Source organism: Tachyglossus aculeatus, chromosome X1 (assembly GCF_015852505.1).
Source record: "Tachyglossus aculeatus isolate mTacAcu1 chromosome X1, mTacAcu1.pri, whole genome shotgun sequence".
Lineage (NCBI taxonomy): Eukaryota > Metazoa > Chordata > Mammalia > Monotremata > Tachyglossidae > Tachyglossus > Tachyglossus aculeatus.
In genome coordinates, this window is record NC_052101.1 from 122,251,660 (window position 1) to 122,276,077 (window position 24,418).

Genomic DNA, 24,418 nt, shown 5'->3' on the forward strand with positions numbered 1-24,418 from the left:
CTTATTCATGCACTTCGGGGCGGGGGTGGGGAATGTGGTCGGTCCTCTGAGTAGCTACAAGTCTGCTCCCGCCCCCTCTCACATGTGTATCGTGCTGATGTTCTCTTGCAGCCTGCTGGCTCTTCTGGGAGTGCAGTGGCCACCCCTCCCCCACTGGTGCGGGGAACCCAAAACATTCCTGCCGGCAAGCCGTCCCTTCAGGTCAGTGTATTCCTCAAGCACAGCTAGCGTGAAGGAAAGAGAGCAAGAAGGCTGTAGGCAGGAAGGAAAGCGTGGTAGCTATGCAGAGCAGAAGCACCCTTCCCGAACTGAGTAGGTAAAGGAAACGTATGTTGGTTTAACCAGGGCATGACTCGTTTGGAATATTGGAGCTTGAGTGGAACGCCATAGCTGGGGGGGACCAGGCCGTAGCCTCCGATTAGTCTGTCTAGCTATTGTGAGGCATAACGAAACCAACGGGGGGAGAAGTCGCTAAGCCCCTTCTCGGTGCCGTCCTCGACTCCTCTGTTGCCTTTCAACTGTTACGCTCTGTCTACTGCCAAGTCCTGCCGACTGTTCCTTCACAACATCTCCAGATCCACCCCTTCCTCCCCACCCAAATGGCTACTAGCCCGGACCAGCCTCTGGCCGTAGTGCGAGCTAGACTGTTTCATCAGCCTCCTCGGTGGTCTTCCTACCTCCAGCCTCATTCCCCCTCCAACCACGTACACCATGTGGCACGGGTCGCTTTCACTTGGCACACGTCTCTCTCATCCTGGCAACCCTCCACCGACTTCCCGTATCACCCTGCAGCAAACAAAAATCCCTCCCGATCAGCTTCAAGGCTCTCCACCTACCAGTCCCACCGTACTTATGTGCTGTCTTCATCTGGTGATTCCCCAACTCACTGTCAGCTTTCCTGCCTCCAATCCCTTTTGCTCATACTCTTCCCTCAGCTTATAACTCTTATCCTACACACATACTCTCTCTCTCTCTCTCTCTCCCTCCCCCTCCCCACCCCCCTCCCACCACCACTCCCCACCTAATTGGATAATAATAATAATAATAATAATGGCATTTATTAAGCGCTTACTATGTGCAGAGATCCCAGCACCTTAACAAATCAGCCGTCTCTAGTATTTATGCACTTCCTTACATCCGTCCTCAGCACTTTTGTGCATTGGGTTTTTTCAGTTGTATAGTCAATTCTTTATTTTTACTACAATATATGCTATGTATTTGTAAGAATGATATTTACTGTATTTTTTTTTCTTTCTGTCTCCCTCAGAGTGTCAACTCTTTGAGTGTAGGGAATATTTCACTCCTGGGTTTTGTATTTCCTGAGCGCTTAGTGCTGTGCATTGTACCTAGTGGGTGTTCAGTAAATAATAATGATGGTATTTGTGAAGCGCTTCCTATGTGCCATGCACTGCTCTAAGCGCTGGGAGGGATACAGGGTAAACAGATTGACCCATGTCTTAATTGTCACAGTCTTAATCCCCATTTTACAGATGAGGTAACTGAGGCACAGAGAAGTTAAGTGACTTGCCCAGAGTCACACAGCTGACAGTCTTAAGTGGGAGGGAGAATAGGTATTGGATCCCCATTTTTTACAGTTGAGGAAACTGAGGCACAGAGAAGTTGTGACTTAACCAAGGTCCCTAAAATAGCAATTGGCAGAGCCGGGATTAGAACCCAGGTGGCAGGGGTGAGAGCATGGAGCTGGCACCTCTCAGGCAAGCCACTAGCCACAGTCATCGATTCCTTTGCGCCGATCCTCGGCTCTGAAGGCTTGGTGATGGGACTGAGGCCCGTCCGTCACTTAATAATAATAATAGTGACGGTATTTAAGTGCTTACTGTGTGCCAGGCACTGTTCTAAGCACTGGGGCGGAATACAAGGTGATCAGGTTGTCCCACATGGGGCTCACAGTTTTAATCCCCATTTTACAGATGAGGTAACTGAAGCACAGAGAAGTTAAGTGACTTGCCCAGAGTCACACAGCTGACAAGCGGTGGAGTGGGGATTAGAACCCATGACCTCTGACTCCCAAGCCCATGCTCTTTCCACTGAGCCACCCTGCTGCGGCCACTCAGGGCTTCAACCAAAGACAAAACAGCCCCAGTAGTTGCACAGTTTTTGTTTTTTAACCAATGACTGACAACACATAAGTTCCAAATCCACTTTTCTGAATTATTACTTGAAATCCCGAAGCAGACCTAGGCCAAGAACTTTCCCTATTTAAGTCCCTGCAAAGGGGTAGTCAAACAAAAGCAGGTTTCTCGGTAGTGGAATGAAATTCTCTCCTTAAACGTTTGCGCAGTGTTTTGTATTGTCTTTATTGGGCCTTATGAGTCCCCGTCTGTAAGCAATGGCAGCAACGCCAAAAGAGGGGTGCTCTGATTATAAACCAAACCTCCAGAGAAGGAACAAGCAGTGTGAGGGGGAGAGAACTCTTAGACTGAGTGACCAGCCCGAATCAGATGCTTAGTGCCCAAAACCCCTCCCTGACAAAGGCACACAAGCTTGGTTTCATTTGGGGCCCTCATGGGAAAGTCAAATAAAAAGGCACCAGAATTCTAAGAAAGAGTGTAGGTTCACCCACAAAACTACTGACTCAGCCAGACTCTAGAAGTGCGTTTCCCTGGTGGAATGCTTTTGGATCTCTTTCCTAGATCAACCACCATTTGTAAATTAATGGAAACGTTTTGAGTTCTAGGTTTGTACAGCCCTGGTGTAAGTCTTTATATTACCCTCGATGTTCTTGTTCTCTCCTGCTTTTATGAATGCAGTAAGAGACCCAAATTTCTTCTCCTGTTTTTCCAGACTTCTACCCGAATTCCGGGAAATGTTATCCCCCCTCCACTGGTCCGTGGTGGACAACAGGCATCTTCAAAGTTGGGGTCTCAACAGACCGCACAGATCGTTATGCCGCCTCTTGTCAGAGGGGCACAGGTAAGAGGAAGCCTCTGTCCGGATTTTCTCCGCGTTCCCTTTCCTCCCTCACTATGATCTTGATTCCTCTGCTCCAGGGCCCCGTTGGCCACAAGCCAATCACGAACTCATTCTCGAGCTCCTCTTTGTGCTTTGGGGCGTGGCGAGGGGAGGGAAGCTACTACCATGAATAGCGTTGCAGGTGTTACCAATGTGGGAGAAGATGCTGACTCCGCAGGCTGAGCTCCCTTGGCATCTTGGTCTTTGCTTGGATTTTCCAGCCCCGTGACTCTCCTGCCCAGTGGCACTGAGCCTGACCGTGCGTGTGCTTTACTGACCTGGCCACATTAGCCTATACCGCTTGGTTATTTCAACTTTCTTCATACCTCCCTACCTACCCAATGTGGTGGAATTTCCTTTATCCACAAAAGTGCTTGTACGTACACACACACGCACACACATACAGCTGATGGTAGCAATTGGAATATTGTCGCAACAAGTGGTGGAGGGGAGCGGCGTAACAATTCGAAGTCCAGGAAATGTCTGCTGGGGCCGTGCAGTCAGCGGTGAAGGTTTCTGACCAAAGAGCCACTTAGGGCCTCTCACGTGATGAATAGGCTTAGCAGTGATCCTGAAAAATAGCTGGCAGACATGGGCGACAAAGACCACGGAAGCCGCCGGTTCATGGCACTGGCACTAATCCACGGTCACCCAGGCTGTAAACGAGTTGTGCCCATGAAACTGTTGCGGGCACTTCACCGTGTGCTGGCGTCCCTGTCTTGCAGCCCATGTCCGGTGGGAGCTTGAGGGTTTGTTTGTTTTATAGTGCTTGTCAAGCGCTTACTGTGTGTCAAACATCAGCCTAAGCTCTGGGGTAAGTACAAGTCAGTTAGATCGGACATGGTCCCTGCCCGACGTGGGGCTCACAGTCTCAAGTGGGAGGGAGAACAGGTATTGGATCCCCATTTTTTACAGTTGAGGAAACTGAGGCACAGAAATTGTGACTTGACCAAGGTCCCTAAGATAGCAATTGGCAGAGCCGGGATTAGAACCCAGGTGGCAGGGGCAAGAGTGTGGAGCTGGCACCGCCCAGGGCAAGCCACTAGCCACAGTCATCGATTCCTTTGCGCCAATCCTCAGCTCTGAAGGCTTGGTGATGGGACTGAGGCCCATCCATCACTTAATAATAATAATAATAATAATGACAGTATTTGTTAAGTACTTACTTTGTGCCAGGCACTGTTTTAAGCACTGTGGGGGATACAAGGTGATCAGGTTGTCCCACATGGGGCTCACAGTTTTAATCCCCATTTTACAGATGAGGTAACTGAGGCACAGAAAGCTAAGTGACTTGTCCAAAGTCACACAGCTGACAAGTGGCAGAGCTGGGATTAGAACCCATGACCTCTGACTCCCAAGCCCGTGCTCTTTGGGTGACACCATCGCCTTGTTTTCTAGGTAGGCCAGAAGGTAGCTCCGGAGAGGCTTGAGATGGGGAGGAGGTAGTTAAATTGGATAATGGCCACCTGCACTGCTGTGAACATTTTTATAACATAGGGGGGAAAAAACCTACAAATCTTTGTGATTTTGATGGGACACCGAACCGCTTCTCCTCTATACTTGCTGTTTGGTTGCTATGGGTTCTCCCGTGTCCTTTCTGAAAACACAGAAAATTTACTTCCTTAGCATAGGGCTTCCCAAACTTTTCCAGCGGAGTTGACCTCATATTTCACGTACCCCTTAATGCTAGGAAAAATCACAAAGGGCATATGATAGAAGGGAGCTCTAACCGTCCTTCATTCAGTCGTATTTATTGAGCGCTTGCCATGTGCAGAACACTATAGTAAGCGCTTGGGGTAATACAGTACTACAATAAACACACATATTCCCTGCTCACAATGAGCTTATAGTCCTTAACAACCTCCAACGCAGGGCATTCAGCATTTGCAGAGCTGCAGTTTAATCGGTTGAAAAATCTCCGTACCTTTTATCTCCTGAATGATGACCGCCCTTCACCGGGAGCATTGAACTTGGTTGAGCTGTTTCCCGCACTATGGATCAACTCTTCTCGCAGCCCCGTCACTGAAGTGGAGTATCCCAAGGGAAAATGTACCCCAAATGGGAGACATCGGTTGACTGTGATAGGAAAACAATCGTTACAGATTAATAATTCTTTTTTTTTTAACCAAACCATGATGTCTCCTTTTAAGATGGAAACTGAGGTGCCCAGACCATAGGAATAATAATGCTGCTCTTCTATCGTCTTGTCTTGCATCGTTTCCATTGTACCGTTTCATCCCCTGCCTCACTCCAAACCTCCGGCCCTTCTGTCCCTCCACCTTTCATGGAATCATTACATCAGCCAATCTCTGTCTCTCCCCAGCAAATCCACACTATCCGACAGCATTCCAGCACGGGGCCACCTCCGCTACTTCTTGCGCCGCGGGCTTCTGTCCCCAGTGTCCAGATTCAGGGGCAGAGAATTATCCAACAGGGGCTGATCCGCGTTGCCAACGTCCCCAATGCTAGCCTGCTTGTCAATATCCCACAGGTGAGTCCTGAATCGGGTCTTTCGTGAAGGGAACCAAGGAGGAAAAGCACAGCTCTCTGTCATCCAGTGTATACATTTGTCACTCTCCCTCACCTTGTGTCTTTGCCAAAGGACCCGGTTCTAGCTCTTGAGCCCTAGCTCCTAGAAACTCTATTTTTCTTTTCCAGAGAAGAAGAAAACAATTCTGTCTGCTACATAAAACTTATGTGCACTGCTTGCAAGATGGAAGAAATCCGAATTATCCTAGGATACAGAGTGAGGCTTAAGAATTGAATAGTTAAAAAATTAAGTCAAGACTTCCTTTTATTGGGCAGGAGTTTTTTTATTTTTATTTTAAAGTACTAAGGAATTTAAAAAAGAGTAAAGGCTCCCTATAGTCAGATGTGCGGTGTTTGAGTCATTCTTTTACACTTAAAAAAAAATGACATTTGTTAGGCACTTACTATGTGCCAGGCACTGTACTAAGCGCTGGGGTGGATAGAAGCATATTGGGTTGGACACAGTCTCTGTCCCACATGGGGCTCAATCCCCAATAAATACGATTGAATGAATACAGATGAGGTAACTTAGGTCCAGAGAATTGAAGTGACTTGCCCAAGGTCACACAGCAGACGAGTGGCAGAGCCTGGATTAGAACCCATGACCTTCCGACTCCCAGGCCCGTGCTGTCTCCACTGTGTCATGCTGCTTCTGTGACAGTTTACCAGACCTCTGTCTTCCCAAAGCCAGTACATGAGCAAAAGAGGCCCCCTACCCTCCTTTTGCATCCCCCCTCCCCTCATCCAAAATAAAGATTGGGTCTCCACTTGATAACTAGTAGCAGCGTGGTTTAGTGGCAAGAGCATGGGCTTGGAAATCAGAGAACATGAGTTCTAATCCCAGCTTTGCCACTTGTCAGCTGTGTGACTTTGGGCAAGTTACTTCACTTCTCTGTGCCTCAGTTACCTCATCTGGAAAATGGGGATTAAGACTGAGCTCCATGTGGGACAACCTAATTACCTTGTGTCTACCCCAGTGCTTAGAACAGTGCTGGGCACATAATAAGTGCTTAACAAATACCATCATTATTATTATTTATCATTATAATAAGTTAACAATAACTATGATGGCATTTATTTATTATTATAAATTAATAATAATAATGATGGCATTTGTTAATCGCTTACAATGTGCCAAGCACTGTTCTAAGCACTGGGGTAGACACGAGGTAATCAGGCTGTCCCTCATGGGGCTCACACTCTTAATCCCCATTTTCCAGGTGATGTAACTGAGGCACAGAGAAGTGAAGTAACTTGCCCAAAGTCACACAGCTGACAAGTGGCAAAGCCGGGATTAGAACCCACAACCTCTGACTCCCAAGCCCGTGCTCTTTCCACCAAGCCATGCTGCTTCTTTATGTTCTCCCATTAGGCAAGGACACATGAAATATCTTAGCTTCTGACTAGGCAGTCTCTGACACAAGCCTTTGAAGTGCTTTTGATGAGAGGACTTGATCAATGGAATTTATTGAGCACTTACTGAGTGCATAGCACAGGACTAAGCTCTTGAGAGAATACATGCATTAGAGATGGCAGACACATTCCCTGCGTATGGGGAGCTTGCAGCTTAGGGGGGAGACAGACGTGAAAATAAAATACATATATTTACAGGCATGTCCCTAAGTGCTGTGGGACTGTACAGAGCCATGTGCGTAGGTGATCAAGAAATGCAGAAACACCGATCGTTGTTCCTGAAATGTTAGTAACCAAGCCCCATGATTTGTGTCTTTTGGGAAAGGCCTCACCAACCTCAATTAAAGGTACAACTGTAGCATCTGCTCAGGCCAGTGCGGCTACCACCACCAGCGTGGCCTCCATCGTGAACTCCAATGACTCGCCAGCCAGCCGGCAAGCTGCAGCAAAACTTGCACTGCGCAAACAGCTCGAGAAGACCCTGCTAGAGATTCCTCCACCCAAGCCACCTGCCCCAGAGATGAATTTTCTGCCCAGCGCTGCCAATAACGAATTCATCTACCTGGTTGGATTGGAAGAAGTGGTCCAAAACCTACTGGAAACTCAAGGTGAGCTAACACCCTGGATTTCAAAGCACTCATGTGAATTATTGCCCCCTAGCATTTTAGCACGTTGGATTTCAAAGCGAGCCTTGAATCAGATTTCTTCATTGTCATTCCAGCTGTATAATTGGAAGAATCCATTTTGTAATGGTACTTGAGTACTTACTATGTGCCAGGCACTGTGCTAAGCGCTGGGGTAGATACTAGCTGATCAGGTTGGACACAGTCCCTGTGTCACACGGGGCTCACAGTTTAATCTCCAATTTACAGATCAATCAATCAATCAATCAATCAATCGTATTTATTGAGCGCTTACTATGTGCAGAGCACTGTACTAAGCGCTTGGGAAGTACAAATTGGCATCACATAGAGACAGTCCCTACCCAACAGTGGGCTCACAGTCTAAAAGGGGGAGACAGAGAACAGAACCAAACATACCAACAAAATAAAATAAGTAGGATAGAAATGTACAAGTAAAATAAATAAATAGAGTAATAAATATGTACAACCATATATACATATATACATATATACAGGTGCTGTGGGGAAGGGAAGGAGGTAAGACGGGGGGATGGAGAGGGGGACGAGGGGGAGAGGAAAGAAGGGGCTCAGTCTGGGAAGGCCTCCTGCCCCAGATGAGGTAACAGGCACAGAGAAGTGAAGTGACTTGCCCAAAGTCACACAGCAGATAAGTGGCAGAGTCAGGATTAGAACCCAAGTCCTTCTGACTCTCAGGCCCATACTCTATTCACTAGACCACGCTGCTGGATCCATACCCGAGGCTAGAATTGGCTGAATATGATTTAGGAAACAAGGGTTGTTGTTGTTTTTTTTCCCCCACATTTAGCGGTCAACAGGCTGACTGAATAAACAGTGATTCCTGGGCTTCAGAAATGAGGTGTCAGCCGACTGTAATCCCAAACTCCTCGATTACGGGAGCAGAATATCTCTTAGGCTGAGCCTCCGAAGTAGTTGCGTTATACCCTTAATTTACTTCTCTTCCGTCTCATGACATAAATCAAGCAATAGCTCACAATTTCCAAATAATGTTCCTTTTCCTGGTAAACTAGGGGTGTAGGGGGCTGGAAAACGTAACTTTGACTGGCAAGGGAAAGAGATATTGTATAGTGGAAGAGATTTTTTTTGTGTGGGTCACATTTTCTTCTCCATCGTTTTAATGATCTCTTCTAGCTCGTAGGTTTTTTTTTTCCATTCCTTTGCACCAAACTTAACCTTTACTCAACTTTTCCCTGTGCATCAATTTCTAATATCTCCTTCCAGCGACCTGGTCTTACTTGAGTGAATGGGGGAGAAAGAAACTCTGAGCAGCCTTATTTGGACTGAAATGGCCTCCTGTAAGTGCCAGGGCTGCTATCAAATGAGTTCTGAAAGACCTCTGAATTCTTCATATTCTATAATTCAAACAGCAGTGTGGCCTGGTGGAAAGAGCATTCATTCATTCATTCAACCGTATTTATTGAGCGCTTACTGTGTGCAGAGCACTGTACTAAGCTCTTGGGAAGTACAAGTTGGCAACATATAGAGACAGTCCCTACCCAACAACGGGCTCACAGTCTAGAAGGGGGAGATAGACAACACAACAGAACATGTGGACAGGTGTCAGGTCATCAGAATAAATAAAAATAAAGCTAGATGCACATTATTAACAAAATAAATGGAATAGTAAATATGTACAAGTAAAATAGAGTAATAAATGTGTGCAAACATATATACAGATGCTGTAGGGAGGGGAAGGAGGTGGGGCCGCGGGGATGGGGAGGAGGAGAAGAAAAAGGGGGCTCAATCTGGGAAGGCCTCCTGGAGGAGGTGAGCTCTCAGTAGGGCTTTGAAGGGAGGAAGAGAGCTAGCCTGGCGGATGTGCGGAGGGAGGGCATTCCAGGCCAGGGGGAGGACGTGGGCCGGGGGTCGACGGCGGGACAGGTGAGAACGAGGTACAGTGAGTACGGACTTGAGTCAAGAGGACCTGGGTTCTAGTGCTGGCTCTGCCAGTTGGTTGCTGTACGACCTTGGGCACATCACTTAACTTCTCTGTGCCTCAGTTCTCCTGTTCTCCTTCCTAATTAGATGGTGCACCCCATGTGGGACAAGGACTGTGTCCAACCTAATTAACTTGACCTTATCCCAGCGTGTAGAATAGTGTTTGACACATAGAAAGCACTGGACAAATACCATAGAAAATTAAAAAAAAATTAAAAAATGTGACTCATTCTATCCCAGGTGCTTTAGGAGGGACATGGTCTCTGCCTTAGTTTGGGGTTAGTTGACCCTAATAACAATAATAATTCTGGTATTTGAATCCTTCAAATGTGCCAAGTCCTTTAGATAGATGACAGGTCCAGACACAGTCCCGTCTCACATAGGACTCACAGATCTAAGTAGGAGGGCGAACAGATACTTCATCCCCATTTTACAAATTGGGAAACTGAGGCCCAGTACAGGTAAGTGACCCTGCCTAAGGTCACACACCAGGCAATTGGCGGAGCCGGGATTAGAACCCAGGTCCCCCGACTCTTAGGCCCGTGCTCTTTTCACTAGGCCATCTGCCTCAGTAAAATGTCCGTTCTCATTTTGTTCATTGTGTATGCTCAAAAGTGCTTAGCTCATGATGACAAAAAGGACAGTTATGGTCATTTTCATTCATTCATTCAATTGTATTTACTGAACGCTTACTGTATGCAGAGCACTGTACTAAGCGCTTGGGAAGTACAAGTTGGCAACATATAGAGACAATCCCTACCGAACAGGCGGGCTCACAGTCTAGAAGGGGGAAACAGACAACAAAACATATTAACAAAATAAAATAAATAGAATAAATATTTACAAGTAAAATAGAGTAATAAATATGCACATACATATACAGGTGCTGTGGGGAGGTGAAGGAGGTAAGGTGGGGGGGATGAGGGGGAGAGGAAGGAGGGGGCTCAGTCTGGGAAGGCCTCCTGGAGGAAGTGAGCTCTCAGTAGGGCTTTGAAGGGAGGAAGAGAGCTAGCTTGGCGGATGTGCGGAGGGAGGGCATTCCAGGCCAGGGGGAGGACGTGGGCCAGGGGTCGACGGTGGGACAGGCGAGAACGAGGGACATTGAGGAGGTTGGCGACAGAGGAGCGGAGGGTGCGGGCTGGGCTGTAGAAGGATAGAAGGGAGGTGAGGTAGGAGGGGGCGAGGTGATGGAGAGCCTTGAAGCCGAGAGTGAGGAGTTTTTGCCTGATGCGTAGGTTGATTGGTAGCTACTGGAGATTTTTGAGGACGGGAGTAACATGCCCAGAGCGTTTCTGCACAAAGATGATCCAGGCAGTGGCGTGAAGTATAGATTGAAGTGGGGAGAGACAGGAGGATGGGATCAGAGAGGAGGCTGATGCAGTAATTCAGTCGGGATAGGATGAGAGATTGAACCAGCAGGGTAGCAGTTTGGATGGAGAGGAAAGGGCGGATCTTGGCGATGTTGCGGAGGTGAGACCAGCAGGTTTGCTCATAGCTTTTTTTTCTCCTTCAAGCTGCTTAAGTATTTTATAAAATCAAGTGCTTTTAAAAAATGATAGTCTGTCCTCCCTGAAGCTCTCTGGCCACACACCACAGTGGTTCACATATCTCTGTATGTAACTCCACACTGGGGCTGCCTAGTTCTGAACTATGAAAGCCAAGTTCATTCTTCAGAATCCATGTAGTACTTTGCCTCTCAACTGACCCTTACCAGCAAGGATAACAGCTAGGGGGAACTGGGTGGTTTGGATACCATGGGTCTATTCCTTCAGGGTTTGTACGTCACCCGAGCAAGACTCGAGATGTAGAGATGAAAGGCACTCATTTGGTAATGAAAAGGATTGAAAGACCTCTTGTGAAGGTATGGGCTGCTGAGGTGTGGAGAATAATAAGATTTTTAGACACCCCCCAACCCCCCAGAAGCGCCTCATCCCTTAAATTATACCCACATTTCTGGGCCAGTTTGACTTGTGCTTTGTAGGACCCTCTCCTGGGGGAGGCTTGGTGCTTCTGTTGAGCCCAGCCCCTGCTGAAGTGGCAGAGTCCAGCTCGCCTGTCTGCCTTTTCCCTCTCCTGCTTCAGTAGACTCTGAGAGTGATATCAATCAATGGTATTTAGCGAGCGCTCACGGTGTGCAGAGCACCATACTAAGTGCTTGAGAGAGTCTCTAGACTGTAAACTCATCTCTAGACTGAAAGCTCGTTACGTGCGGGAACGTTGTCTGCTAATTCTGTTGTATTGTCCTCTCTCAAGCGCTTAGTACAATGCTGTGCTCAATAAATCCCGTTGATTGAGAGTCCAGTACAGCGGAATTGGTAGGGCACGTTCCCTTCCCACAAGGAGCTTCAGGAATCTCTTCTACCCGACATCTTCTGCTCCAGCCTGATTCCTTCCCCAGTTCGTGGCCGGTGTCAGAAGTATGAACCGGCAGTGTATTCACTCCCCTCCCCCTGCCAGGGAGCAAAGTTAATGCCACATGTGCCCAGAACGGTGGCCGGGAAGTTCAGGCTTATTTAAACAGAAGCCGGCTTTTATTTACTGACACGTATCTAGGTCATCGGTAAATGGGGAAAGGGACAGCTTGAAACACTTTGGTTAACGTACAAGTTTAAAGGCGTTGGAGTTTCTTTTTATATTTTTAACCCTCTATATTTTAACCATCATTTAAAAACAAAATTTTTGTTCCCTGTTGAGCCCTAGGCAAACTGGAATTTATTGCTTTCCTGGAAAGGAAAAGGTTGCTTGGGTGCATGTTTCGAATATAATTCTTATTGTCCATTTGTAATTTAGCATGGTTTTTTTTCTGTGTTTAAACTGGCAGGGTCATTAAAACTTCCCTTTGGGGTTTAATTTAGAACTGATAGAGTAGTGTCCCGGTAAATCATTGCTGGCAGTAGTCTCAGGAAAAGCCTTAATCTAAAGCCAGAGGTGGTAATTATTTGCCAGCCGGGCCAATTATTTAACATGCTGAACCTCCTAGTGTAGCCACGTGGCAGGGGACCATCCATTGTTGTCATATTGAGTCGCTTCCACTCGCCAGCTCTTGAAGGTAGCAGAGGTTGAGTAACTGAGTGACTCCAGTCCTCTGGACTAGTGTCCATTTGGGAAAAAAAAGCGGGAAGGCCTCCTCCCAAGGTCGAGCCCCCTTTCTGGTAAATGCTCCTGGTTCATACGTGCTGACACCCGCTGCAAACTGATCTGGCTTCCACAGGCAAAGTTTCAACCACCGCTTTATCCCACGAGCCCTACATGTGTGCTCAGTGCAAGACCGATTTCACCTGCCGCTGGAGAGAAGAAAAGAATGGAAGCATTATGTGTGAAAACTGTATGACATCAAACCAGAAGAAGGCGCTGAAGGCGGAACATACCAATCGCCTGAAGGCAGCCTTCGTGAAGGCCCTGCAGCAAGAGCAGGAGATCGAGCAGCGGATACTGCAGCAGACCTCATCTCCCGTGCAGGCTAAGCCAGAACCGATCACCCAGCACCATTCACTGAAGCAGGTAACTGACCCTTGTACGCTAGACCGGCCATTGCTCCGGACAGCCGAGGCGCTGTTTTCTGTGGAACGGTTCCTGGGCTTTGCCCCGGGCCTGAGTTTTGCAGGGTAATTGAAGGCTTTTTCGCCACCCCATTCAGAATTATTGGCCCATGTAATCAGAGCCCCGCCCGGGTGCTGGTAAGCAACACTGTGACCGGCGATCCAGAACGTGAGGCGCAGGGATTATTTTGGTTGCGTTTTGTGCCCGGGAGAGGGGCCGCGTCTTTGTCATTTGGGACGGTTGAGGGTCTCTAGAGTGTGCCAGAGCTTTAGAAGAGCCTCCTTTTAGCGACAGGGAAATTTGGGCCCGGACAGATGTGGCCAGCCAGAGGGTTCAGTTGCTGCTGTCATCAGCGGTTCGGTAGATACATCGATTGACGGTCTTGTGCTGGCATTTGGCTTCTTAAAAAATATGCTGATCTTGGGCCTAGGAGCTAGAGGTTCTGGATTCTCATCCCATCTGTGGCAGTTGTCTGCTCTGGGACATCTGGTTCACCTCTCTGGGCCTCCATATCTTCTGCTTGAAAATGGGGGCCATACTACCTGACTCTTAATTCACCAGAGGGTATGAGGACAAAATGAGGCAACTCACTTAAAAGGGCCTCGGAAAAATTAAGGGGCCCTACAAACTCAAGATATTCTTATTTCCAGGCACCTTGAATTAAAGCGCCTAGCTAATTTAAGGAGTAAGGAAAGATTACTATGGAAAAGATTAATCGGGATTTCCAGGAGTATAGTTGTCGATCTGAAACTGAGATCATTTGGGGTGGTTGTAGAAAGTAGTCAAAGTTTTGTGGAGTTTTTCGTGGAAGTTGATTATGCTTCCAGGAACAGCATACTACAGTTGTGATGAAGAAAAAGCAACTTGATGGAATGAATAAATGATGCACATCTCCCAGTGGGAGTTGAGAGTCGTGGCGCTAATTTTCAATAACGGCCTCCATTCCATTTTAACGGCTCCCCGTAACCTTGCTGCCGTCTGCCTGGCTGTCACTAGCATGCTGCTCTCAGATAATAATAATGAGAATAACAATAATAATAATAATACTGGTATTTATTTGTTCAGCAGTTTCTATGTGCCAGGCACTGTCCTGAGCACTGGGGTAGATAGGAGCTAATCGGGTTGGATGCAGTCCCTGTCCCACACGGGGCTCACCTTTGGTGGTGGGGAATGGGGATTGGTCAGATGTTCTGCATTTCTGCCCCTGTTTGCCAGAGGCATTTTGTAAGATCGGCTGGGGAAGCTGGGGATGAGGCGGCGGTGGGCGAGGGGCGGCGGGTCCCGACTTGAGCTCTTTTGTAGAAGCGCCTGTTTTGCAACAGTCCTAGAACAGTTGGAGGTTTTGGTGACCAAAGCCTCCCTGTCGTGTGTTTTCTGTCCTGCAATCCCATGGCCACAAATCATAAGACAGTAGCATTGCCAGGAGACTGTAGCAGTGCGTTGAGCTCTGCTGGGCACCTGGGGTCAAAACGTCAACTCGGGCCACAAGTGCAAATGAACTGTCTGATCTCAACTTCAACTCCCCATTTGTATAGGTCATAAAACCACGGCGTAAATTGGCGTTCCGCTCAGGAGAGGCCCGCGACTGGACTAATGGGGCTATGCTGCAGGTCAGAACTGAGGTGCTTGGGGAACCGTTGGTACAGCACTTCACTCTCTCTGGCCGAAGTCAATGCTATTAGCCCCACCCATATTCTTGCCAACTCTTCGTGCCCCCTCCCTCTGCCAAAATCAGTCAGATACAATGCTGCTATTTTGTGGTGGGTTTTATTTTGGCTCTCTTTCCATTTGGCCTGAACTTTGGAGGCCCGCTGGTAAACTGCTAGCCCCCCTGGGGAGGTGGGAAGGATTGAAACACCGTGAGGAAAGAGCTCTCATTGCTCTAGTGAGCTTTTAGCCGCCTGGACCTGGGTTCCATTGCCATCCTAATTGTTTTTTCTCCTTCACTAGACTTCTAGCCAGCTGTCGCGCGGCCCCTCAGGTTCCCCCAGAGGAGTCTTGCATGCATTTAGCCAGTCGCCTAAGCTGCAGAATGCAGCAGCTGCTGCAGCCCTCATTAGCAGGCCAGGTAAGCATGTGGAGAGACCTGTCAGCAAGGGCACCACCAACTGGAAGAAGACTCCCATCAGTACAGGTATGTCTGGTGGTGTTTGCACGTGTGCTCTCTCTCTCTCTCTCTCCCCCCTCCCTCTCCCTCTTTTTCTTGACTACCATCAGTACAGGTGTGTTTGGTGTTTCCTCTGTGTGCACGTGTGTGTATGCGTGGGCTTTTTTCTCTACTCACAGTCAGCAGCCCTCAGTCCAGTCTGACCAGCAGAAGGAATTCTCTGAGGGAAATGATTTCCTTGGAGGCCTTTTTTGAGCAGGACTTTCCAGCATGGGGTCAATGTCTTTTGCCCATGCCCCTCACTGAGCTTCTTTCTTCTCTATCAAGCTCCATCCGTTACCTATTCCAGCGTCCAATGACACACGTTTTGGTATCACAACTTCTGGGCCGGGGCTTTCAAGTTGTCGCTTTTGTCTTCTAATGCAAAGGACTTGTTCTCTTCCTCCTATTTCCTTACGGTATTTGAAATTGAGTCTGCAGGCACGGACCTGGTTTTTAACGCCCTTCTTTAGCGGGGCCAAATCTTACTCAGAGAAGAAATACTTAGCCTTTTCATTAAGTGATGGTCTTTTCCCTTTCTGAACGGCAGCCTTTTTTCCGAGTTTTGACGTTACTAAAATGTAAAATTGGATTGAACGGCATGCAGTTTATAGGTATTTAAAGTTAAAAGCGAAGAAGTATGTGAGGTAAAAGTAAATACATTGAAGTTTATAATGATTGGATTTTGGCCTAATATACCCGTGGATAATGGTCTGTGAGTTGTTTTCAAGATTCACATTAGAAGAAGAACAGTATCGGAGTTTGCCTCTTTAGAATGCTAAGGGTTTGTGAAAATCCCACTACCGCGGTCACAGTAGTGGGATGTGCTGAGCACTGGTAAAAATAGAATTCCCTCCTGGAGTTGCTAATCTGGGGAAAGACAGAGTGTACTGACTGAACCAAAAAATTAAGGCTTTTGCCAGTTGTTGGTGGGGATTTTTGTTTGGTTTAAACGAAATCTGAGAGTGGCTCGTAGAATTGTTCTTTTTGCTCCCTGGTGTTCTCTTTGACCTGAGCCGGTGGCTGACCCCTGCTTTTTTTCTCTCCTGGTGCAGGTGGGGCTTTAGCTTTTGTCAACCCTAGTTTAGCAGTGCACAAGACTTCTTCGGCAGTAGAGCGCCAGCGTGAATATCTCCTGGACATGATCCCGCCCCGATCCATCCCTCAATCTGCCACATGGAAGTAATGCAACGAGATGCCCTTTTTATGCCACAGCACAGTGGGACCTGCTTTCACCTATCAGCCAGATGTGCTTTCCCCCCCTCATTTTGAAGGAAGGAAGATGACCAATTTTCAACTCAGCATGTGCTCCCATTCTGGTTCTAAGCGACAGCGGGCTTGTGGAATCAAGACTTTTTGATACTTGGACTATAAACTTATTGTGACGGACTGGTGGTGAAGGCTGTTGAAGGGTGGTGGGGGGGCCAAATTATTTTTTTTGGGGGGGGGGGTGGCTTTTAATGTTTTTCTTCTTTCATTTGCCATCACCAGCACAAAAAATGGGACTAAGTGGACTCATTGTGTCTTTGGTTTCTTTCATATTATTGGTAGCTTGCCAGTCACAACAGCATGCAGTGTACACTGGAGACCAAGAATGCACTTGTGTGTGTGACAATAGTGGGATCAGAATCCGATTATTTCAGATATGTTTAGCAGGTGGGATCTCTTGCTTTCTCTCCCCACCACTGTGGCTGCCTCCTCTCACGGCAGCCTGCAGATAGAGGTATCTTTAAATCTGCTCCTAAGAGCTGAATTAGTGATTAAAGAAGTATGGATTCAGATATTCCAGTTGAGCGTGATTTCTCTTTAGCTGGTTGGTGCTGGGGCAAGCTCTCTAAGTAGAACCTAAGGTAGACATCATGTCATCTTGATCCAAATCATGTAGGACAGATTCTTAAAGTGGCTTGAAGGGCCAAGTCCAGAATTATTGAAGGGGAAAGCGGCAGCGGATGCAGCCTGGTCTCTCCAGCAGAAAGCACGCCGCGGCTCACTTGAAAGTTTCGTAAAACTAATCAGGGGAAAAAATGACAACAAAATAATTGAAAACTTCAGATCTCAGGAAGCTCCATCCTGTTGGAAAGGAGGAGGAAGATAGATTGTGGCAGAGCCAAGAAGGTTAGTTGCGGAGTGGGGGGAAGCTGTGGTCGTTGGTGGGGAGAGGAGAGGGGAGTGTTTTTTCTACAGTATTTTGTTTGAGATTTTTGGTTTTGGTTTTGCTTCTCTCCCCTCCCCCCCCATCCCCCTGGGGTGTTTTTTGTTTGTTTTTGTTGTTGTTGTTGTTGTTGTTGTTTAAATACTGTTATTGATGGACAAAGCTGAGCCTTCTTAATCCATGCTCTAGCCAGATGACATCAGTGAAAGCACATGATGGGCCCGCTCCGGGTAGCATAAATGGCTGCCTAGCCGGATTTTTCTTTTCTTTCCCTGCCCACCTCCAGCAGTTTCATTTATCAGTTGATACCAAGTTCATTGCATCACTCTGATCTTTCAGTTTGGGTAGTGCTTAGGAACCCTGTCCTTCAAACAGGGGTTGCCTATGTGTGTTACCTTTTCACGCCATTGGTTAGAAGTTTCAGATTGGCATTTTTCTTTTCCTCCTCCAGATTGGTCATCCCAAGTACAGTCTTTTCACTTTTTTGGGGGGGGGGGGGGGGGACTGGGGGGGCAGTGGGATCGGTACCAGACTTGGTGCTGAGATGAATGTGTCACAACATATATCTGTAGAGAGATATATGGACAGGAGAAGTTACTGGCAGATTTACACTTGAAATCAAGTACTATTTTTCCTTTGGCTGCAGTTGGACACTTAATTTAATATCAGTACTCTGTAGGACATCCCTCTTGAAATCCATCTCTTGCATTCTAATAAGTTCATTTTAACCCCCCACCCCCTTTCTTCTGTTGTGTGAATAATATTAATGTTTAGATCTCTTTTTTATATATATGCAGTAGAATAGAAGACCTAGTTTTGCAAAATGTTATATTTTTGTTGTTGTATAAAAACCTTAGAGTTTCCATTTGACTTTTGTTTTGAGTGTATGATAAGTTAGCAGGGATGACAGGTGGGTAATTTGGGATTGTTTGGTTTTCCATTCCAACTTGGGGGCAAAGGAAAGGTTGGGGGGGTGCGGGGGCGGGGGGGGGGATGGTCAGGGGGAAGCATTCATGTTCAGGAAAAAAGGTGCATTTTTGCACCAAGAAACCAGAGTATGCAAGTATTTCTATTCCTTGCGTTTTTTTGTGCCTGGCAAATACCTGTCTTATACACCTAACTGGGCTAACTAGCCATTTCTATTTAATGACATGGGCCAAACTGTGTTTGAGTTCGGGGGCAAAAGAAAATCCCCAGAACTCCTTGACTTTTTTGAGGAGACATAAAGTTAGCATTGTTTATACGCTTGATTTTGAAGCACCACATCCAGGTGGTGAAAAAGTGCACCTTTATTGGGAAGTCAAGATTGCAGTTTGTGCTGTGGATTTGTGTCGGGAAGGTTGGGGTTTGGGTCACTGGGAAAGTTCTCCCTTTGTTAAACGTTTTGTTAAAAACCATTGTTGAAAGTGCCAGTGTTAATATTAACAGATCTTTTCTCACCTTGATTTCAAGAGCTACAAAATTGAGATTTAGCAAAAGTGCATTTCCAAGAAGGTCATTTAACCAACTGAAAGACTGGAGAGAAAAGGCACTTGTCTTTGAAGTTCTGGTGTGGAATATAGTTTTCTTTCCATAAATAAATATTTGCTGAGGCTAAATTAGGATGGTCTCGGACATTTTGTGCATTGGTGTGTGCTGGATTTTTCACAAAAACAGATTTGGCATGCTTTTATGTATAGGTCTTGGGGCTTGGGCCATTTGAGGAAAAATGGAAAAGATAACTTTTGAAAAGTTGGGCTCAGTGGAGCAGGGGACACATCAAGTTTGAATGTGCTAGAAAGGGAGGAGGGAGAAGATGACGGAAGCTCCATCCACTTTAAATGTTGGCTAAACCACAAGAAGGATTCCTTCCTTCCCTCCCACCCCTACCCAGATCATTTTCAACAATGCAGTATTGTTACCTAAAGGTTACATTTTTCTTGCTGTTGTAATTGAGTGGGGAAAAACTGAGTGCACATTTAAAGAATAAAACATCTGGTTTATTTTTACTGCTGTTGTACTGCTTGACATTCCTATCACTGTAAGAACTGTAGTCTTTCCTCCTGAATCCCGGCCTTCGCAGCGCAGCTCTGAGGCAGTTCGACCAAGCCTGGACAGGAAGTAAAATTTGTCTCTGTACCGGGTTGGGGTGGGGTGGCAGGAAGGGTCTTTGTCTGTGTTTGTTAGAGATTTGGCTGTACTGGCGACAGTGTAATCTGGAAGTGGCTGTCGCATGCCCCTGTGTCTCAGCATTGCTCCTTGTCCCTGCCTTTGCTGTGAATGGCCACCTGATTTACTGGCACTGCTCAGATCCTGTTGAATTCCCCTGTCTCTCCTGGAGGAGGATTAGAGCAAAGTTGGTCCTTACAAGCCATATATATTCTTTCTTCCTTTTGGAGATGCTAAAGCATTGAGATTTTATAATTCAGAAATGATTAAAAAAATGACTAACTGTTGTAATAGAAGATTTAAGCAATTTGTGAAATAAAACCCCTGGCTTTCATTGGAACCAGTGTTAAGATTTGGGAGCTCTTTGTGTTGTGGTTTGTTGGGATTTTTCTTGTTTTTGTTTGGCGGGGGGAGGGGGAGGCGCGTGTGGGCAGTTGTTTAAAGTCATTCGGCTTGGCCTGGTCTCCTTGGCAGCCAAATGAAACTGGCCTGGTTTAATTTTTATAATGCGGGGGTTTTGACAGATTTCCAATTTTCTAGTTTTTCCTAGTCCTGTAGCATAAGGATTCCAGCAAGAAGCCTTTCAGCTTTGGCCTTCTTCAGAGGAATTCCTTTTAATGAATTCTTAGTTTTTGCTACTCCCCTTAATCCCTTAGAGAAGAAAATCAGTGTCTTTGGGCATTTAGATGACATCACACTTGGACATTTTCTGGAAGAAGCGGGGGTGGGGGGGGCAATAGAGCAAATAGGAAAGTGGAAATGGGTGGCTTGCACTTGAAAATCTAGAAGAGAAGATGCTGTAATGTGGTCTCAGAAATCTTTTGTGGTTCATATAGTCTGTCCCCTCCTTATGAAAGGAGAGGGGTTTGTCTTTATAAATGATGCATAAAGACCACACGGAACCACTCTACTGTTGGTTTGCGCACGCGCGCGCACACACACACACACACACACACACCACACACACACCCCCAACACTTACACCAGCTTGGGTGTGTTTGGGTCACTTGAATTTTTTTCTGACTTTTCATCCTTGATAAACCAAGTGGGAAAAAGAAAGAAGTATGTCCGTCAACCCATGAGGCAATTCCCATGAATAAAAGAACCTGGAATCAGTATCCATACATTGTATTGAGAAAGTTCCATGACACTAAAAGAGATGGGCGGTGTTTATTGTGCTTTTTAGCCCACTCTAACCCATGTTCCCCAGTCTTGTCTTTAGTGATCTTAAAAAAATGAGTGTTCAGCAAAGCCCATGACACAGGTTGCGACAGGAGTCCTGCGCAGACATTTAAATCTTGGTGAGAGCTTTCGGGTCCTGGGTCTGGTCTTTCTGTTCGGTGAGTGTAGGGAGAAAGGGCTGATGACCATGTTCTCACCTAGATCGTTTAGAGTGGTCCTTTCCAACTTGTAGCAGTGGTCCAATTCACAGTGACTCAAAAGCTCCAAAATGTCAATGAAATGAGGGTGCCTACGGGAGTTTGGGGAGATTTGAGGAGCCTGGGGAAGCTGGGGCGTGGTAGGTTGAAAAGTTAAAACTCCATGTGGACATTGAGAGCTGAGTAATATGGCAAAGATTGGAGCAGAACCCATAGGTTCTTCGGATGTCTACAGGTAGGCATTTATTGAGTGCTTATGGGGTGCAGAGCACTGCACTAAGCACTTGGGAAAGTCCAATATAACTGAGTTGGTTGTGTTCCCTGCAGACAAGGAGCTTGCAGTCTAGGGGATATATACAGATTTTCAGGAAATACCCAGTAGTTGATCGCCACCAGAGATGCATTTTTTTATGGTGTTTGGTAAGCGCTTTCCAGGTGCCAGGCACTGTACTAAGCTCTGGGATAGATAACAAGCTAATCAGGTTGGACACAGCCCCTATCCCACGTGGGGCTCACAGTCTTAATTCCCATTTTATAGATGAGGTAACTGAGGCACAGAGAAGTGAAGTGACTTGCCCAAAATCATGCAGCAGACAAGTGGCGGAGCCGGAATTAGAGCCCAGGTCATCCTAACAATAATAATAATTACGGTATTTGTTGTGCTTACTATGTGCCAGGCACTGTACTAAGCTCCGGGGTGGATACAAGCAAATTGAGTTGGACACAGTCCCTGTCCCTCAAAGGGCTCAAAGTCTTCATCCCCATTTTACAGATGAGGTAACTGAGGCACAGAGAAGTTAAGTGACTTGCCCAAGGTCACACAGCAGAGAAGTGGAGGAGCCGAGATTAGAATCCATGACCTTCTGACTCCGAGGCCTGTGCTCTATCCACTAGGCTATGCTGCATGGAGATGTGATTTTAATAAAGCCTTGAAAGTGGAAAAATGGTACAATAATGCAATTGTATCAATCCAAAACAACACAGAAAACAACATAAAGCATGGAGCCCACCAAGCCTGATGGTAAAAGGGACCCTTAAGGGCCTTTTGCCCTTTGTGGGGGTTACTCACTACTGCAGCTTAAACCCCCTTAGCCCAGCATGCACGGGGCAGGTCGTAACCTCTCCTTGCTAAATCCAACAGCCTCTACTCCATCCAAGTCCTTTCAACCTCTTAGCTGCCTTTGACGCTGGGAAACCCCCCCCCCTTCTGGAAATACTATCCAGCCTCAGCTTCACTGACAGGGTCCTCTCCTGATTCTCCTCCTATCCCTCTGGCCGTGCATTCTCAGTAACTTTCGCGGGTTTCTCCTGCCTCCTACCCCCTAACTGTGGGAGTCCCTCAAGACTCAGTTCTGGGTCCCCTTCTACTCTCCATCTACACCCATTCCCTTGGAGATGTCATTTACTCACGTGGCTTCAACTACCACCTCTATGTGGCTACTTCCCAAATCTACTTCTCCAGCCCTGATCTCTCTCCCTCTCTGCAGTCTCACATTTCCTCCCGCCTTCCAGATATCCCTTCTCGGATGTCATGCTGTCGCCTCAAACTTAACATGACCAAAACAGACCTCCTTATCTTTCCAGCCAAACCCTTCCCTCCCCATGACTTTCCCATCACTATAGACAGCAGCACCATCCTTCCTGTCTCACAAGCCCGTAATACTGGTGGAGGGGGAGCAGCGTGGCTTAGTGGAAAGAGCACGGGCTTGGGAGTCAGAGGTTGTGGGTTCTAATCCCATCTCCGCCACTTGTCAGATGGGTGACTGGGCAAATCACTTAACTTTTCTGTGCCTCAGTTACCTCATCTGGAAAATGGGGATTAAGACTGTGAGCCCCACGTGGGACAACCTGATTATCTTGTATCTCCCCCAGTGTTTAGAACAGTGCTTGGCACGTAGTAAGCACTTAAAAAATAGCATTATTATTATTATTCTTGACTCCTCTCGGTTGTTCAACCCACATATTCTATCACTAAATTCTGTTGGTTCAACCCTCACAACATCACTAAAATCCACCCTTTCCTTTCTATTCAAACTGCTACCGTGTTAATCCAAGCATTTGTCTTAAACCCTTAATCCATCCTATACCACCTTGATTACTGCACCAGCTTCCTTGCTGACCTCTCAGCCTCCTGTCTCTCCCCACTCCAGTCCATACTTTACTCTGCTGCCCGGATCATTTTTCTACAAAAACGTTTAGTCCATGTTTCCCCACTCCTCAAAGATTTCCAGTGGTTACCAGTCCACCTCGGTATCAAACAAAAACTCCTTACCGCTGGCTTTAAAGGACTCAATTGCCTTGTCCCCTCCCACCTCAGCTCATTACTCTCCTTTTACAGCCCAGCCCACCCACTTCGCCCCTCTAATGCCAACCTTCTCACTCTACCTCAGTCTTGTCTAACTCACTACCAGCCCACATCATGCCTCTGGCCTGGATCACCTTCCCTTTTCATATCTGACAGACAGTTACTGTGCCCACATTCAAATTTTTTGTGAAGTTAATCTCATCCAAGAGGCCTTCCCTGACAGCCCTCATTTCCTCATTTCACTCCCTTCTGCATCGCCCAGGCTTGTGCCCTTTATTCGCCCCCAGCCCCACAGCACTTACATACATATTGGTTATTTATTTATGTTAATGTCTGTCTCTCCCTCTAGAGAGACCGTAAGCTCGTTACGGGCAGGGAGCAAGTCTGCTAATTCTGTTGTACTCTCCTAAGCCCTTAGTACGGTGCTTTGCACAAGTAAGTGCTCAATAAAAACGACTGATTGATTTCCAAAGCAGAGCTAGTTATGAGTGTTGGCTGTATAGTTGTTTTAAATAGCTTCCGGTCAGGAGACAGAAATAGCTAGCCTCGCCTCCTCCCTTTGTCAGAGGTAGAGCTCACAGAGGATCAAATTGATTCCCCGAGATTTTCTCCACCCAACTTCTAAAAACATTCACATTATGGTAAATTGAGGATCCCGGGCTTTTCTGATTTGTGTTGCGGCTAAACGTGGTTACCTGGACTACTACCTGGACCAGACTACGTCTGGACTACTGCACTAGCCTTCTCTCTGATCTCCCATCCTCGTGTCTCTCTCCACTTCAATCCATACTTCATGCTGCTGCCCGGATTATCTTTGTCCAGAAACGCTCTGGACATATCACTCCCCTCCTCAAAAACCTCCAATGGCTACCGATCAATCTGCGCATCAGGCAGAGACTCCTCACCCTGGGCTTCAAGGCTCTCCATCACCTCGCCCCCTCCTACCTCACCTCCCTTCTCTCCTTCTACTGCCCAGCCCGCACCCTCCGCTCCTCCTCCACTAATCTCCTCACTGTACCTCGCTCTCGCCTGTCCCGCCATCGACCCCCGGCCCACGTCATCCCCCGGGCCTGGAATGCCCTCCCTCTGCCCATCCGCCAAGCTAGCTCTCTTCCTCCCTTCAAGGCCCTGCTGAGAGCTCACCTCCTCCAGGAGGCCTTCCCAGATTGAGCCCCTTCTTTCCTCTCCCCCTCGTCCCCCTCTCCATCCCCCCGCCTTACCGCCTTCCCCTCC

The 24,418-nt window shown here is 47.1% G+C and overlaps 1 protein-coding gene across 5 annotated transcripts in view; it reads left to right on the plus strand.

Moving 5' to 3' along the window:
- GATAD2A (GATA zinc finger domain containing 2A) overlaps window positions 1-16,617 on the plus strand; it is a 180,552-nt gene extending 163,935 nt beyond the window's left edge. For 4 of the 5 annotated variants that reach the window (XM_038772500.1, XM_038772502.1, XM_038772501.1 and 1 more), the window contains 8 exons: window positions 112-201; window positions 2,806-2,934; window positions 5,297-5,464; window positions 7,241-7,523; window positions 12,727-13,016; window positions 14,591-14,665; window positions 15,006-15,189; window positions 16,257-16,617. In XM_038772500.1, coding sequence (XP_038628428.1) covers window positions 112-201; window positions 2,806-2,934; window positions 5,297-5,464; window positions 7,241-7,523; window positions 12,727-13,016; window positions 14,591-14,665; window positions 15,006-15,189; window positions 16,257-16,387 — 1,350 coding nt within the window. In that variant the 3' untranslated portion in view covers window positions 16,388-16,617. The remainder of the gene's footprint in view (window positions 1-111; window positions 202-2,805; window positions 2,935-5,296; window positions 5,465-7,240; window positions 7,524-12,726; window positions 13,017-14,590; window positions 14,666-15,005; window positions 15,190-16,256) is intronic. The other variant, XM_038772504.1, reaches the window with a different exon arrangement.
- The last annotated feature ends 7,801 nt before the right edge of the window (window positions 16,618-24,418 follow it).